General features: G+C 46.0%; 1 protein-coding gene across 1 annotated transcript in view; it reads right to left on the reverse strand.

Moving 5' to 3' along the window:
- Positions 1–17,184, reverse strand: part of LOC311144604 (tetratricopeptide repeat protein 28-like) — a gene marked incomplete at its 5' end in the record, with an annotated part of 335,073 nt that overhangs the window by 17,640 nt on the left and 300,249 nt on the right. Inside the window, 3 exon segments of the mRNA XM_084180641.1 lie at positions 10,174–10,333; positions 11,823–12,041; positions 12,259–12,388. Of these exon segments, the coding sequence (XP_084036767.1) occupies positions 10,174–10,333; positions 11,823–12,041; positions 12,259–12,388 (509 nt within the window).

Genomic DNA, 17,184 nt, shown 5'->3' on the forward strand with positions numbered 1-17,184 from the left:
CCAAACCCCTTCCATCTTCCTCTGTCAGCTCACTGTTCTCAACGGTCCCAAGTTAAACCATGGAAACTGGTGCTCTCATCTAAAATCTCTCCCTCTCTCTTTCTCTCTCATTCTTTCTCTCCACTAATCTATATATTCGCTGTAGCCTCTCTCTGAGATCCATTCCCATTAAGGCCCCTTTCTGTCCACATCTCTCTAACACACGGCATATGCACTAACACAGGCTAGTAGGTGGTGAAGGTACATAGAGTACTGTACAGTACAGGTCAGAAGGTATGGGGAGATGGGCTGTGGGGAAAGAGATAGACTCTATGGTAGACTGGTTTTATTGATGAGGACTGAGGAGACAGTCTTCCCAAATACGGATGCTACTGTGGAGTTATTACCCCTCCCTCTCTCATCCCCCCTCTGCCATCCCTCCTTTTTCTCTGTAATAGTACTCTCTCTGTTTCTGTCTCCCTCCCGCTATCTCCCCCTCCAACTTCCCTCCTCTGTCCCCCCCTCTCTATCCTCTGTGAAGAGGGAATGGGGCGGTAATTGGTGCCATATTGTGGCTAGCCAGGCGTAGTGGCGTGTGGGCTTCCTCCCATTGGAGCGGTAAATGACTCAGTAATGGGGCAGGAGGGCACGGCAGGCTGGTGGGATGGGGGTTGGTAGTGGGCACACTGGCTGGCCACTAAAGGCTGAATCCTAATTTGAGAAATGTGTGCCAACTTGAAATGTTGCATAAATCATGCAAAATGTACAGGTACAGTGCCTTGCAAAAGTATTCATCCCCCTTGGCGTTTTTCCTATTTTTGTTGCATTAAAACTGTCACGATCGTTATAGGAACCGGACCAAGGCGCAGCGTGATAGGCGTACATCTTTTAATGAGTACTTTACACAATAACAAAACGATACGTGAAGTCTAAAGGTTCACCAACACAAACCTATACAGAACAAGATCCCACAAATAACTAGTGCCAACAGGCTGCCTAAGTATGGTTCCCAATCAGAGACAACGAGAATCAGCTGCCTCTGATTGGGAACCACCCTGGCCAACATAGAAAACACGAACTAGAACACAACATAGAAAATCACACATAGAAAATCCACACCCTGGCTCAACATATAAGAGTCCCCAGAGCCAGGGCGTGACAACAACCTGTAATTTAAATGGATTTTTATTTGGATTTCATGTAATGGACATACACAAAATAGTCAAAATTGGTGAAGTGAAATTTAAAAAATTACTTGTTTCAAAGAATTCTAAAAAATAAATAACGGAAAAGTGGTGTGTGCATATGTATTCACCCCCTTTGCTATGAAGCCCCTAAATAAGATCTGGTGCAACCAATTACCTTCAGAAGTCACATAATTAGTTAAATAAAGTCCACCTGTGTGCAATCTAAGTGTCACATGATCCCAGTATATATACACCTGTTCTGAAAGGCCCCAGAGTCTGCAACACCACTAAGCAAGGGGCACCAACAAGCAAGTGGCACCATGAAGACCAAAGAGCTCTCCAAACAGATCAGGGACAAAGTTGTGGATAAGTATAGATCAGGGTTGGGTTATAAAAAAATATCAGAAACTTTAAACAACCCACGGAGCACCATTAAATCCATTATTATAAAATGGAAAGAATATGGCACCACAACAAACCTGCTAAGAGAGGGCCGCCCACCAAAACTCACGGACCAGGCAAGGAGGGCATTAATCAGAGAGGCAACAAAGAGACCAAAGATAACCCTGAAGGAGCTGCAAAGGTCCACAGCGGAGATTGGAGTATCTGTCCATAGGACCACTTAAAGCCGTACACTCCACAGAGCTGGGCTTTACGGAAGAGTGACCAGAAAAAAGCCATTGCTTAAATAAAAAAATAAGTAAACACGTTTGGTGTTCACCAAAAGCCATGTGGGAGACTCCCCAAACATATGGAAGAAGGTACTCGGGTCAGATGAGACTAAAATTGAGCTTTTTGGCCATCAAGGAAAACGCTATGTCTGGCGCAAACCCAACACATCTCATCACCCCGAGAACACCATCCCCACAGTAAAGCATGTTGGTGGCAGCATCATGCTGTGGGGATGTTTTTCATCGGCAGGGACTGGGAAATGGTCAGAATTGAAGAAATGATGGATGGCGCTAAATACAGGGATATTCTTGAGGGAAACCTGTTTCAGTCTTCCAGAGATTTGAGACTGGGGTGGAGGTTCACCTTCCAGCAGGACAATGACCCTAAGCATACTGCTAAAGCAACACTCGAGTGGTTTAAGGGGAAACATTTAAATGTCTTGGAATGGCCTAGTCAAAGCCCAGACCTCAATCCAATTGAGAATCTGTGGTATGACTTAAAGATTGCTGTACACCAGCGTAACCCATCCAACTTGAAGGAGCTGGAGCAGTTTTGCCTTGAAGAATGGACAAAAATCCCAGTGGCTAGATGTGCCAAGCTTATAGAGACATACCCCAAGAGACTTGAAGCTGTAATTGCTGCAAAAGGTGGCTCTACAAAGTATTGACTTTTGGTGGGGTGAATAGTTATGCACGCTCAAGTTCTGTTTTTTTTGTCTTATTTCTTGTTTGTTTCACAATAAAAAATATTTTGCATCTTCAAAGTGGTAGGCATGTTGTGTAAATCAAATGATACAAACCCCCAAAAAATCTTAATTCCAGGTTGTAAGGCAACAAAATAGGAAGAATGCCAAGGGGGGTGAATACTTTCGCAAACCACGGTAACTGCCAAAATAATGGAAACACTTGAGTAAATGAGGGATACAAAGTATATTGAAAGCAGGTACTTCAACACAGATTTGTTTTCTGAGTTAATTAAGCAATTAACATTATATTATGCTTAGGGTAATGTATAAAAATGCTGGGCAGGCCATTATTTTGGCTACCATGGCTATGCCCCCATAGGATGACAATGCTCCCATCCACAGGGCACGAGTGGTCACTGAATGGTTTGATGAGCATGAAAACGATATGCCATGGCCGTCTCAGTCACCAGATCTCAACCCAATTGAACACTTATGGGAGATTCTGGAGCGGCGCATGAGACAGTGTTTTTCACCACCATCAACAAAACACAAAATTATGGAATTTCTCGTCGAAGAATCGTATTGAATAGAGTTCCATACATTTGTAAAATCTATGCCAAGATGCATCGAAGCTGTTCTGGCTCGTGGTGGCCCAACGCCCTATTAAGACACTTTATGTTGGTGTTTTCTTTATTTTAGCAGTCACCAGAAGTTAATGATAAGGAAACATTTGCATGGAAGTTCAGTGAGACTCACGAGTACAGTGAAGACACCTGAAGCAGGGGTTGGAACCGGTTCAGGGAACAAAACCGAAAACCGGAAAATAACAAAACATTTAGAGGAACAGAAACAGAACGAAAGTGATCTCTACTGTTCCGGAACAGAACGGGTATTTTAAAAGCATGGTTACTGGTCAATAACGTCCTTTTACATTTCTGGATTTTTTTTGCCAACGAAGCGCCTATACAAAGCCCTCACTCTGTCACCCAGAAACTGCCTGACAGCTGAAAATCTTAGCCAGTGTGTGTGTGCGGCGTGTGTAGGCTACCTGCACCTCCCCCCTCCGAAGCATAGGTTACTGTACTGACGTTACAAGCGTGATTCAGAAGATAAGGTAGAGAGATTTTTAATTAGAGAAGAATGGATTAACTTTTTCAATGCTAGTTAAGGATACTATAGTTATCACGTTTCACATTGGATTTATTAACTACAAAAAGGTAATAGGTGTTTTTAATTCTGATGCCGTTCACACACAAACTTTTTTTATTTTGTTTAATTTTTTTAGGGGGTAGATCAGCTTTAATATTGCAGATAGATTGTAACTTCCATCAATGTAATTGTCTGCATCACTTCCAATCCCCCATGTTTTTTTTCTTCTTTTTTTTCTCCCATATACAGTGGGGAGAACAAGTATTTGATACACTGCCGATTTGTCAGGTTTTCCTACTTAGAAAGCATGTAGAGGTCTGTAATTTTTAACATAGGTACACTTCAACTGTGAGAGACGGAAACTAAAACAAAAATCCAGAAAATCACATTGTATGATTTTTAAGTAATTAATTTGCATTTTATTGCACTAATGGTTTTCTTTGAGACTGTGGTCCCAGCTCTCTTCAGGTCATTGACCAGGTCCTGCCGCTGATCCCTCACCTTCCTCATGATCATTGATGCCCCACGAGGTGAGATCTTGTATGGAGCCACAGACCGAGGGTGATTGACCGTCATCTTGAACTTCTTCCATTTTCTAATAATTGCGCCAACAGTTGTTGCCTTCTCACCAAGCTGCTTGCCTATTGTCCTGTAGCCCATCCCAGCCTTGTGCAGGTCTACAATTTTATCCCTGATGTCCTTACACAGCTCTCTGGTCTTGGCCATTGTGGAGAGGTTGGAGTCTGTTTGATTGAGTGTGTGGACAGGTGTCTTTTATACAGGTAACGAGTTCAAACAGGTGCAGTTAATACAGGTAATGAGTGGAGAACAGGAGGGCTTCTTAAACAAAAACTAACAGGTCTGTGAGAGCCGGAATTCTTACTGGTTGGTAGGTGATCAAATACTTATGTCATGCAATAAAATGCAAATTAATTACTTAAAAATCATACAATGTGATTTTCTGGATTTTTGTTTTAGATTCCGTCTCTCACAGTTGAAGTGTATCTATGATAAAAAATTATAGACCTCTACATGCTTTGTAAGCAGTGGCGGCTCCTGAAAAAATTCTCAGGGGGGGCAATTTTTCTGATGATTTAGGTGACCTACACACATTTTAAAAAATATATGTCCAGCAACAACATGAAGACAGGGGCAGTGTCACGATCGTCAAGCATAGAGGAGGACCAAGGCGCAGCGTGTGCAAAATACATCTCTTTATTTTGGAAGAGAGAAAAACACGAAACCGAACACTATCCAAAACTTACAAAATAACAAACGACCGTGAAGCTAAATAACGTAAGTGCACAGACAAGCAACAAACGTTCAACATAGACAATTACCCACAAACACATGATGCCCATGGCTGCCTTAAATATGGCTCCCAATTAGAGACAATAAACCACAGCTGTCTCCAATTGAGAACCAATCCAGGCAGCCATCAACATACAAACACCTAGACAAGACATTACCCCATAAATCTACAAACCCCTAGACAAACCAAAACACATACTCACCATGTCACACCCTGACCTAACTAAAATATTAGTGAAAACAAAGATAACTAAGGCCAGAGTGTGACATAACCCCCCCCTTAAGGTGCGAACTCCGGGCGCACCTGCATAAAGTCTAGGGGAGGGTCTGGGTGGGCGTCTGTCCACGGTGGCGGCTCTGGCACTGGTCGTGGTCCCCACCCCACCATAGTCACTACCCGCTTTCGTAGCCTCCTCCAAATGACCACCCTCCAACTTAACCCCACTGGATTAAGGGGCAGCACCGGACTAAGAGGCAGCACCGGACTAAGGGGCAGCACCGGACTAAGGGGCAGCACCAGGATAAGGGGCAGCACCGGGCTAAGGGGCAGCACCGGACTAAGGGGCAGCACCGGACTAAGGGGCAGCACCAGGATAAGGGGCAGCACCAGGATAAGGAGCAGCACCAGGATATGGGGCAGCACCAGGATAAGGGGCAGCACCGGGCTAAGGGGCAGCACCGGACTAAATGGCGGATCCTGGCTGGCTGGCTCTGGCGGATCCTGGCTGGCTGGCGGATCCTGGCTGGACGGCTCTGGCGGATCCCGGCTGGACGGCTCTGGCGGATCCTGGCTGGACGGCTCTGGCGGATCCTGGCTGGACGGCTCTGGCGGATCCTGGCTGGACGGCTCTGGCGGATCCTGGCTGGACGGCTCATGGCTGGCTGACGGATCTGGCTGCTCATGGCTGGCTGACGGATCTGGCTGCTCATGGCTGGCGGAAGGCTCTGGCTGATCCTGTCTGGCGGAAGGCTCTGGCTGATCCTGTCTGGCGGAAGGCTCTGGCTGATCCTGTCTGGCGGAAGGCTCTAGCGGCTCCTGTCTGGCGGAAGGCTTTAGCGGCTCCGGTCTGGCGGACGGCTCTGAAGGCTCATGGCAGACGGGCGGCTTAGCAGGCTCAGTACAGACGGGCAGTTCATGCAGCGCTTGGCAGACGGACAGTTCAGACGGCGTTGGGCAGACGGGCAGTTCAGGCGCCATTAGGCAGACGGCAGACTCTGGCCGGCCGAGACGCCCTATAGGCCTGGTGCGTGGTGCCGGAACTGGAGGTACCGGGCTGAGGACACGCATCTCAGGTCTAGTGCGGGGAGAAGGAACAGGGCATGCTGGACCCTGGGGACGCACATAAGGCCTAGTGCGTGGTGCCGGAACTGGTGGTCCCGGGCTGAGGACACGCATCTCAGGGCTAGTGCGGGGAGCAGGAACAGGGCATGCTGGACCCTGGGGACGCACATAAGGCCTAGTGCGTGGTGCCGGAACTGGTGGTCCCGGGCTGAGGACATGCATCTCAGGGCTAGTGCGGGGAGCAGGAACAGGCCGGGCTGGGCTGGCGAAGCACACCGTAGGCCTTGTGCGAGAGGCAGGAACAGGTCGGACCGGGCTGGAGACGCGCACCGTCCATTTGGTGCGAGGGGCCGTACCAGGCCGGACCGTACTGGGGACACACACCACTGGCTCTACCCCGGGAACTGGAACGGGCCGGACCGGACTGGCAACACACCCCAGTACCTCTCGCCGTGCCTCCAAACCTCCTTTCCCTACTTTGACCAGTAGCCCCCGTAACCTGGTGGCCTTTTGAATTCGCCCCTTCTCTGCCTCCGTCAGCCCCGTCGTCCATGCCCTGTGCCCCCCCCTAAAAAATTCTTGGGGGTGCCTCTCGTCCCTCCGACGCTGCTCCCACATCCAGGCTGCCGATTCCTGAACCCGCTGCTTGGTCCTTTGGTGGTGGGTAATTCTGTCACGATCGTCAAGCATAGAGGTGGACCAAGGCGCAGCGTGTGCAAAATACATCTCTTTATTATGGAAGAGAGAAAAACACGAAACCGAACACTATACAAAACTTACAAAATAACAAACGACCGTGAAGCTAAATAACGTAAGTGCACAGACAAGCAACAAACGTTCAACATAGACAATTACCCACAAACACATGATGCCCATGGCTGCCTTAAATATGGCTCCCAATTAGAGACAATAAACCACAGCTGTCTCCAATTGAGAACCAATCCAGGCAGCCATCAACATACAAACACCTAGACAAGACATTACCCCATAAATCTACAAACCCCTAGACAAACCAAAACACATACTCACCATGTCACACCCTGACCTAACTAAAATATTAGTGAAAACAAAGATAACTAAGGCCAGAGTGTGACAGGCAGCATATAAGTCAATGCCAGAAGCATTTATTGACTGATCTCAAAAGTGTTGGCTTACAAAAGCAAAATAAGTTATCACAGTAAAAATAATCAAGGGTGTTCTTTCACATTCCTCAACACTGCATAAACAATATGCATTTCCATAAACAAATGAAATATCAGCTGAAAATACAGCATCTTGGTATTTGTTCAGATTGCAGGATCAACAAGAGCTTTTACCACATTTTTTGCCTCATGGTTGAATTGGAAATATGTGCACCTGAGCATAATTCACAACAAGCAAGCAGGAGCTTTTGATAGAGGCTACTGAAAACATTGATGCAAGTTATTTGTAATAAGAAATTTTTATAGACTTCCATATTCTGCCCTCTTGTATAGATTTGTGAAAATGAACAGTGATAGACATTTTGCCTGAAAACAGAATTTGAAAATAATTTATAGAAAAGGTAAACACAGCTATCTGTATGGCTTTGTAAAAATGAACAACCATATTCTGGCCAATTGTATAGATTTGTAAATATGAACAACCATATTCTGGCCAATTGTATAGATTTGTAAAAATGAACATGAACAGATTATTATTTTTTTTTTGTACTTTTTTTAAAATGAAAAATAACTATTTTAAACAACATCAACTGTGAACTGATTTGGGCGTGTGTGTGTTAAAGAGACAGACAGGGAGGGACAAATAGAGAGAGAGGCTACATTACTTGTACTGAAACTGTTCTCTTCTCTCTTTCAATGCAGCAAAGCGGTCAATGACTTTCTCATTGAAATCAGGCATGCTGAGGACTAGTTCCCTCTCCATGGAAAGCATGGCCAGTGCATTCAGACGTTCCTGGCCCATTGAATTTCGCAGGAATGTCTTAACTCGTGTCAAAGTTGAGAAACATCTCTCAGCTTCAGCTGTTGTCATGGGAGTAGTTATGAGGATGTTCAACAGAGTCACAGTCTCAGAGAACGTCTCCTGGAGGTTGTAGCTCATGAGAACCTGGTACAGTGCCAGTGCACCACAGTTTGACTTTCTCGTTGTCGGCAAAAAGACCGTTCAGTCTCTCCAAAAGCACACTGGCGATTGAGACTGAGGTTGATTCCGAGATGGGAAGGAACTCAAAAAAGCGCTCCTGCACTTTGTGGTTGCTATCTATGTACCTCAGCACAAGCACCAGCTGTGTCTGTGTAGAAACGTCCGTGGTCTCGTCAGCTTGGATAGCTACGAAGTTCGCCGACTTCACCTCCTCCACAATATGTTCCCTCATGACCGCTAGCATACACTCCAGTAGCTCGTTTTGAATGGTCTTTGATGTGAACTTCTTTCAAAGAGACAATCGAGTTGCACTGAAGGCTAGCCATCTTGATAGTAGTACGTGAATTGATTGACGCTGCTACCCGCTCTTTTCTTAGTTACGTTCATGGTTATGTTACGTATGACGAAAGCGCGTAAGTGCAAGCCCTCAGAAACCCATAGAGATTGTATTGAAAGCTCTGATATTTGAAAAAAAAAAGATTTTACATGACAGGCTATGAGAGACTTCTGGGCGATTTTCAACCTGACTGAAATCGCCCCAAAAGGGGCGGGGCCATTTGAAGCACGACTTTAGCCTGATTGGACATTTAGTGGCAGATCAGACGTCTAGATTAGAACACTGATAACTACTGTTGCCGTGATATAATTGATTAGAAAAAAAATCCCTTCCTTTTCCCGTTTGGCAGTGCGTCGCCCATATCGCCCTAATGAACACACCGCCCCTGTTTGTAAGTAGGAAAACCTGCAAAATCGGCAGTGTATCAAATACTTGTTCTCCCCACTGTATATACATACATATCCTTTAAAAATATATATATATTTCCCTTTATTACTTTCCAACCCCACCATCCCTTCCCTAATTGGAGCAAACTAGTGAACAACAATGCTTAGGCCTCTACTTCATGCTTATACATACTATATACATTTTATGGACACAGTAAATAATTATATTTTGTTTGTTTTTACTCCTGAACTTCCTCCAATCATTTTCATGATGTCCATCTGGTATGCTTCTATATGCCACACACAAACCTGTTAGCTAGCTAGCTCTGGTCCAGCGTTCAGCCAACTCAGTTGAAAGGACATTCAAAGTTCCTCCATAGAAGCTGCTCCTCCATAGGTAGGCTATAATTCATAACAAGATGCCCAGCGCTTCAAGGTTCGAACCGGCTCAGAACTTTATTTTGCTGATTGGAAGAGGGGAACGGAAAACAAAAAAAAGAGTGGTTCTGTTCAGAACTAAACGATTGGAAAATAATTTTGGTTCCAACCCCTGCCCTGAATTAAACCTGCAGTTTGATTGCTCAATTAATTTATTTGTCATTAACTGTTCCTTTTTCGAGTTCACATCAAATTACCCATTGTCCGTCTAACAAGTCTACTCCCACCCCTGCATCTCACTCCATCCATTCTCTCTGCCTTCCTCATCTCTTTCTTCCTCCTCTCCTCTGCCCTCAGTAACCTGTCTGCTGTGTTTTCCTGTCTCCCAGTCCCAGACAGTATTTGTTAAGTGAGTCCAGTGGGCATCCAGAGAGCCATTATTCTGTCTCATTGGTTCCCAGTGGGAGCAGAGAACAGTTGTTTAGACAGATATCGGGGTCCTGTCATCACACCATGCACTGGGGAGAATGACTCATTGAGACTGCATACAGAACAGCACAGTATCCCTCTATGTGCATCAGCCAGTGCCCACTCTATAGCATGCATGGTATATTCTGGGCTCCAAGTGGTGCGTGTGTGCATGTGTGTGTGTGTGTGTGTGTGTGTTTGTTTGTGTGTATTACCTGCTGTAGTAGGACTCTACTCCCAGGGCCTCCCGAGCACTGGCAATGTGCTGCTCCAGAGACGAGCCGCTGGCCACACCCCCTCCCCCACCCTCATGGAGGTCTGGCCCGCCCTCTGTCACGCCCTCTCCCAAGTACACCTCATGGAACTTCAAGATGCCTGGGAGAAGGAGAGAGAGCAAGAAAAAAGGAGAAAGAGATTACTGTCAACAAGTTAAACATATTGGCCATATCACAATGTGAAAAGGAATAGCACTACACTACACTATGTCATGATGCACACAACACTAGTGGACTTATTACACTACAATGAAAGTGTAATCAAAACAGTTTAGCTGTCTACACTTTGAAACAGCCCACCAAACGTGTTAACAATATGACAGCATATGGAGAGATTGCACACTGTAAAACTGTAAGTTACGCTACGTTTACTAGCACATCTGCAGAGCAAAATGAATAAACAAATAACGTTCAATAAAATATAAGAGTGGCTGCCTGTGCCATCTGCTCCGTGCCATGGGAGCTGAGATGTTAGGGGAGAAGGGAGGGAGGAGGGGGGGTACTACCACAGCAGTGGTGGTGCTAGATACTGAGTGTGGGGGTTGAGTTGGGCTTTGAATATGTTCAGATCTGTGAGTTGGCAGACAGGTTGTACACCAGTTCATTTATTAGAGGAGTCCCTTTACTGACTAAGGGTTCTTTTAGCCAGGTCCTGTGCTATGTGTATGCCAGCTATATGCCCATGAATGCCAGGGAGAGAGAGTCAGAGCAGAGGGCTGATTACAGGAATGGTGGCCTCTCAGCCTCAGGCAAGAGGCAGCTCTTTTACCCTTTAATTTCCCTCCGCATTATTAGACCATCTATATGACTAGTATTAGGGAGGTCAGACACGGAAGCCTTGGCTCTGGGTTTTATCAACCGATCAAGGCTGGTGGGCATGCGTTATTGTGGCTCACAGCTTTCATTCACACTTTGTTGAGTAGGGCTAAAAGAGAAGCACAGGCTAGCAGTCTCCATGGCAGCCAGAGCTGTCAGTCAGGCGAGAGCTATGACTGGGCTTCAAAGCCCCCGCTATTTTCTTTGGTGAGAGAGAAAGGCTATGGAGTAGCCTACTCAATATTAAAGGCAGCACAAGCAAACGCACAAAGCTTGTTTGTGTGAGAGATTATGTGTGTGCGCGCACAAGAGTAGGTGTGTGTGTTTCCCTGTTGACTTGTGTGTGCGGATGTTGATTCATTGTGCAAGTGATGTTTGGCTTTGTCATTCTCGGTTACCATGGTTCATTGGCAGGTGCCCTGGGGGGTGAGAGGCGAGGCGGGGTGGCATTGCCAGCAGTGGAGTGGCAGGTGGCACTGCCGCCTTGTGTTAAAGTGGGATTTCTTACCCTCGCCTCTGAACACAAGCCATGCCCTCCAGGACTCACAGCTAAACAAAGCACAATCAAGATGAAATCCACTGATTGAGTGAGTGTGTATGTGTGTGTTTTGTGTCTGTATAATGTGTTGTATAATATGGCATAATAGATTCGTACAGATTTACATAGTACCTTACCCTTACAGCTCATTGTATCAGCACACAGAGCAACTGAGTTAGTTGATCTCCACCTCCCTCTCCCCCAGGTCTCCACCTCCCTCTCCCCCAGGTCTTACCTGCTCCTGGAGCCAGGAGCCAGCTGTACAGGTACCCAGCAGCCATGGAGAAGTAGAGCACCAGGGCCCTCTGGCTGTTCACCGTGTCCAGGATGTGCTCCACTGTGACTGGGGTGTAGGGATCTGAGTCCTGCTGGCCTGTCTGCCTCTCCACCAGCAGGTCAGCAAAGGCCCGCGTCCGACCCCGCTCTGCCACCGCCAATGCCTCGTCATGGTGGCCTGGATAGCAGAGGGTCAAAGGTCAACGCTCGTTTTTCTAGCTATCAGCGAGCCAATATGTTCAAATGTGTAGTAGTGTAAATATTTTTTTTGAAATAGGTAAAGATAGGCACGAACATGAAAAGAAAGTAAGAGAATAGCAGACAAAAAGAAAGAAAGAAAGGAAGAGGGAAAGATGGTGAGAACGGAATGCGGGCAATGGAGCACGTAACAATACCTAGGCTGACAAGGACCCTCTGGAGTGCCTGGTAGGAGGAGGTCTGCAGGTCAAACAGAGACAGTTTGTAGTCGGTGCTGTGCTGGGCCTCATGACGAATGGTCTCAAACAACGCAGATGCTCGGTAGAGCTGCAGGACAAATAACACAACCACAGATAACCATCAGTTACTGTATCGTACACCCTCTGTTCACTGTTCACTCCATGAGTGACTCAAAGGTAGAGAGATAAGAGCTCAGCCAGAGACATGCAGTAGCAGAAAGAAGACACTAGATGGCAGAAGCCCTCTTCAGTGTAAATTATATTTGATATCAGCACAGCTCCCTCAGCTCCCTCTCTTAAACACAGCTCTGATATTCAACACAACCACCCTCCCCTCTCATCTCATCTCATCCACCCAGAGAAGAGAGAGGGGACTCAAGATGCTAAGCCATCGCCTGAGCTTCCCAGACACACAATGTCTTCTAGGGAAACAGTGTGTCCACAGAACACAATGTCTCCCTGAGCCCTATATTCCTGTTTCTCAAGACTTATTTTCTCTGTTCAGTCCCAGACACTATTAGGCTGGAGAGGGAGAAGGAGAGGGAGAGGGAGGGGGAGAGGTGGGAGGGCAGACAAAGTGTGGGCGGAGGCTGTGCTGTGCTGTGCTATGCTGCACACTAGCATGCCAGGCCAGCCAGGAGTGCTGATTCATGGGAGTTGGTATTGATTTCCTATTCCTCCTCGGTTGGCAGGCCTTTAAGATGACTGAGAATGTTTCACCTCCAAATCCAGTCTGTAAGAGGCCAGCATTGACACTAAACTACGCACACCAACCATTCAGATAGCTGCTGCCCTGGGACTGGCATATGGAATGGATGGAAGCGGAATGAATCAGGCATGTGTGTGTGTGTGTGTGTGTGTGTGTGTGTGTGTGTGTGTGTGTGTGTGTGTGAAAATGAATGAATGGTGAAGTGGTTACAGCTAGCCAGGTCTATCCCCAAGGTCAGCCAGTAAAGTATGTCAGACGAGAGGTGAGAGGGTGAGAGAGAGAATGGAGAGAGAGAGAATGGAGAGAGAGAGAGAAAGAGAGAGAAACAGAGAGAGAGAAAATGGAGAGAGAGAAAGAGAGAGAGAGAGAATGGAGAGAGAGAAAGAGAGAGAAACAGAGAGAGAGAGAAAGAGAGAGAAACAGAGAGAGAGCAGAGGGAGAGCAGAGGGAGAGCAGAGGGAGAGCAGAGGGAGAGCAGAGTGTGGTTGTGCATCCTTAGCGCTGGTAGTCCAGGCTGGGCTGGCTGATTCTGCTGATAGGGCTGCAGGCTGATCGCTGGGCACACAGACATCCCTTTAAGAGGGAAACTAATTTCTCACACTGCCTCCCCACCGGCCTAACCTCACCCTGCACAGATTAAAAGAAAACAATCCCAAAAGTGCTGTGTCCGCAATGTCCTACCTACATGCTGTAAAGCTAATATCAAAAATAGGGGTCTAGGACATTTACACTGAGTGTACAAAACATTAAGTATCTTTCCATGACATAGACTGACCAGGTGAATCCAGGTGAAAGCTATGATCCCTTATCAATGTAACTTGTTAAATCCACTTCAATCAGTGTAGATGAAGGGAAGGAGATAGGATAAAGAAGGATTTTTAAGCCTTGAGACAATTGAGACATGGATTGTGTACAGTGAGGGAAAAAAGTATTTGATCCCCTGCTGATTTTGTACGTTTGCCCACTGACAAAGAAATGATCAGTCTATAATTTTAATGGTAGGTTTATTTGAACAGTGAGAGACAGAATAACAACAAAAAAATCCAGAAAAACACATGTACATTTTTTTTATAAATTGATTTGCATTTTAATGAGGGAAATAAGTATTTGACCCCCTCTCAATCAGAAGGATTTCTGGCTCCCAGGTGTCTTTTATACAGGTAATGAGCTGAGATTAGGAGCACACTCTTAAAGGGAGTGCTCCTAATCTCAGTTTGCTATCTGTATAAAAGACATCTGTCCACAGAAGCAATCAATCAATCAGATTCCAAACTCTCCACCATGGCCAAGACCAAAGAGCTCTCCAAGGATGTCAGGGACAAGATTGTAGACCTACACAAGGTTGGAATGGGCTACAAGACCATCGCCAAGCAGCTTGGTGAGAAGGTGACAACAGTTGGTGCGATTATTCGCAAATGGAAGAAACACAAAAGAACTGTCAATCTCCCTCGGCCTGGGGCTCCATGCAAGATCTCACCTCGTGGAGTTGCAATGATCATGAGAATGGTGAGGAATCAGCCCAGAACTACATGGGAGGATCTTGTCAATGATCTCAAGGCAGCTGGGACCATAGTCACCAAGAAAACAATTGGTAACACACTACGCCGTGAAGGACTGAAATCCTGCAGCGCCTGCAAGGTCCCCCTGCTCAAGAAAGCACTGAAGTTTGCCAATGAACATCTGAATGATTCAGAGGAGAACTGGGTGAAAGTGTTGTGGTCAGATGAGACCAAAATGGAGCTCTTTGGCATCAACTCAACTCGCCGTGTTTGGAGGAGGAGGAATGCTGCCTATGACCCCAAGAACACCATCCACACTGTCAAACATGGAGGTGGAAACATTATGCTTTGGGGGTGTTTTTCTGCTAAGGGGACAGGACAACTTCACCGCATCAAAGGGAGAATGGACGGGGCCATGTACCGTCAAATCTTGGGTGAGAACCTCCTTCCCTCAGCCAGGGCATTGAAAATGGGTCGTGGATGGGTATTCCAGCATGACAATGACCCAAAACACACGGCCAAGGCAACAAAGGAGTGGCTCAAGAAGAAGCATATTAAGGTCCTGGAGTGGCCTAGCCAGTCTCCAGACCTTAATCCCATAGATAATCTGTGGAGGGACTTGAAGGTTCGAGTTGCCAAACGTCAGGCTCGAAACCTTAATGACTTGGAGAAGATCTGCAAAGAGGAGTGGGACAAAATCCCTCCTGAGATGTGTGCAAACCTGGTGGCCAACTACAAGAAAAGTCTGATCTCTGTGATTGCCAACAAGGGTTTTGCCACCAAGTACTAAGTCATGTTTTGCAGAGGGGTCAAATACTTATTTCCCTCATTAAAATGCAAATCAATTTATAACATTTTTGACATGCGTTTTTCTGGATTTTTTGGTTGTTATTCTGTCTCTCACTGTTCAAATAAACCTACCATTAAAATTATAGACTGATCATGTCTTTGTCAGTGGGCAAACGTACAAAATCAGCAGGGGATCAAATACTTTTTTCCCTCACTGTATGTGTGCCATTCATAGGGTGAATGGTCAAGACAAAAGATGTAAGTGTCTTTGAACGGGGTATGGTAGTTGGTGCCAGGCGCACCGGTTTGTGTCAGGAACTGAAACGCTGCTGGGTTTTTCACGCTCAACAGTTTCCTGTGTGTATCAAGAATGATCCACCACCCAAAGGTCATCCAGCCAACTTGACACAACTATGGGAAGCATTGTAGTCAACATGGGCCAGCATCCCTATGGAACGCTTTCGACACCTTGTAGAGTCCATGCCCCGACGAACTGAGGCTGTTCTGAATATTAGGAAGGTGTTCTTAATGTTTTGTACACTCAGTGTATAAGCCCATTTATGAACCAATATAACCCATGATTAACATGACTTTTATCTGACATTGTCACACCATGACAGTTGCACATGTACGATGCCTGAAACAACTCTCATCATGTCTTTTCCCCTGGGCTACGTTCACCCTCTCTGATAGAAGTTATGAGCTGTAAAACATCAAACCCATTACCCATTACCCAATCCCATATCCTCTCCAGCAGTGACAAAATGACACCATGTATTCTCACAAATCTGATTGAGTGTCGGCAGGTAAAATCTCTCCGCCACAGAGAACAAGGCGGAACAGAGTGAGGGTGTTAAAAACCATTTGGGTTTAAACCTGGATAAAGAGGAACATGGGGTCAAGTCATCTCATTCAAACAGTACGGATGCTGTATGAATGTTAATTGCTGTAATACTGCATACTGGGTCATATTGCACTATGCAAATCAGCCCTGAAGTGGGTCAGGGTATTTACCAAGGTCCTATAGCTGTACCACCAGCAGTACCACCCTCCCTGCTTCCTCATGAATAATCATCTCATCTACACTACCGGTCAAAAGTTTTAGAACACATACTCATTCAAGGGTTTTTCTTTATTTTTACTATTTTCTGCATTGTAGAATAATAGTGAAGACATCAAAACTATACAATAACACATATGGAATCATGTAGTAAACAAAAAAGTGTTAAACAAATCAAAATATATGTTATATTTGAGATTCTTCAAATAGCCACCCTTTGCCTTGATAACAGCTTTGCACACTCTTGGCATTCTCTCAACCAGCTTCACCTGGAATGCTTTTCCAACAGTCTTGAAGGAGTTCCCACAAATGCTGAGCACTTGTTGGTTGCTTTTCCTTCACTCTGCGGTCTGAATCATCCCAAACCATCTCAATTTGGTTGAGGTCGGGGGATTGTGGAGGCCAGGTCATCTGATGCAGCACTCCATCACTCTCCTTCTTGGTAACAGCCCTTACACAGCCTGGAGGTGTGTTGGGTCATTGTCCTGTTGAAAAACAAATGATAGTCCCACTAAGCCCAAACCAGATGGGATGGCGTATCGCTGTAGAATGCTGTGGTAGCCATGTTGCTTAAGTGTGCCTTGAATTCTAAATAAATCACAGACAGTGTCACCAGCAAAGCACCCCCACACCATAACACCTCCTCCTCCATGCTATACGGTGGGAACTACACATGCAGAGATCATCCGTTCACCCACACCGCGTCTCACAAAGACACGGCGGTTGGAACCAAAAATCTCCAATTTGGACTCCAGACCAAAGGACACATTTCCACCGGTCTAATGTCCATTGCTCGTGTTTCTTGGTCCAACAGGTTTCTTCTTCGT

The sequence above is a fragment of the Coregonus lavaretus genome (genome assembly GCF_964263955.1).
Source record: "Coregonus lavaretus genome assembly, chromosome: 17".
Classification (NCBI taxonomy): Eukaryota; Metazoa; Chordata; class Actinopteri; order Salmoniformes; family Salmonidae; genus Coregonus; species Coregonus lavaretus.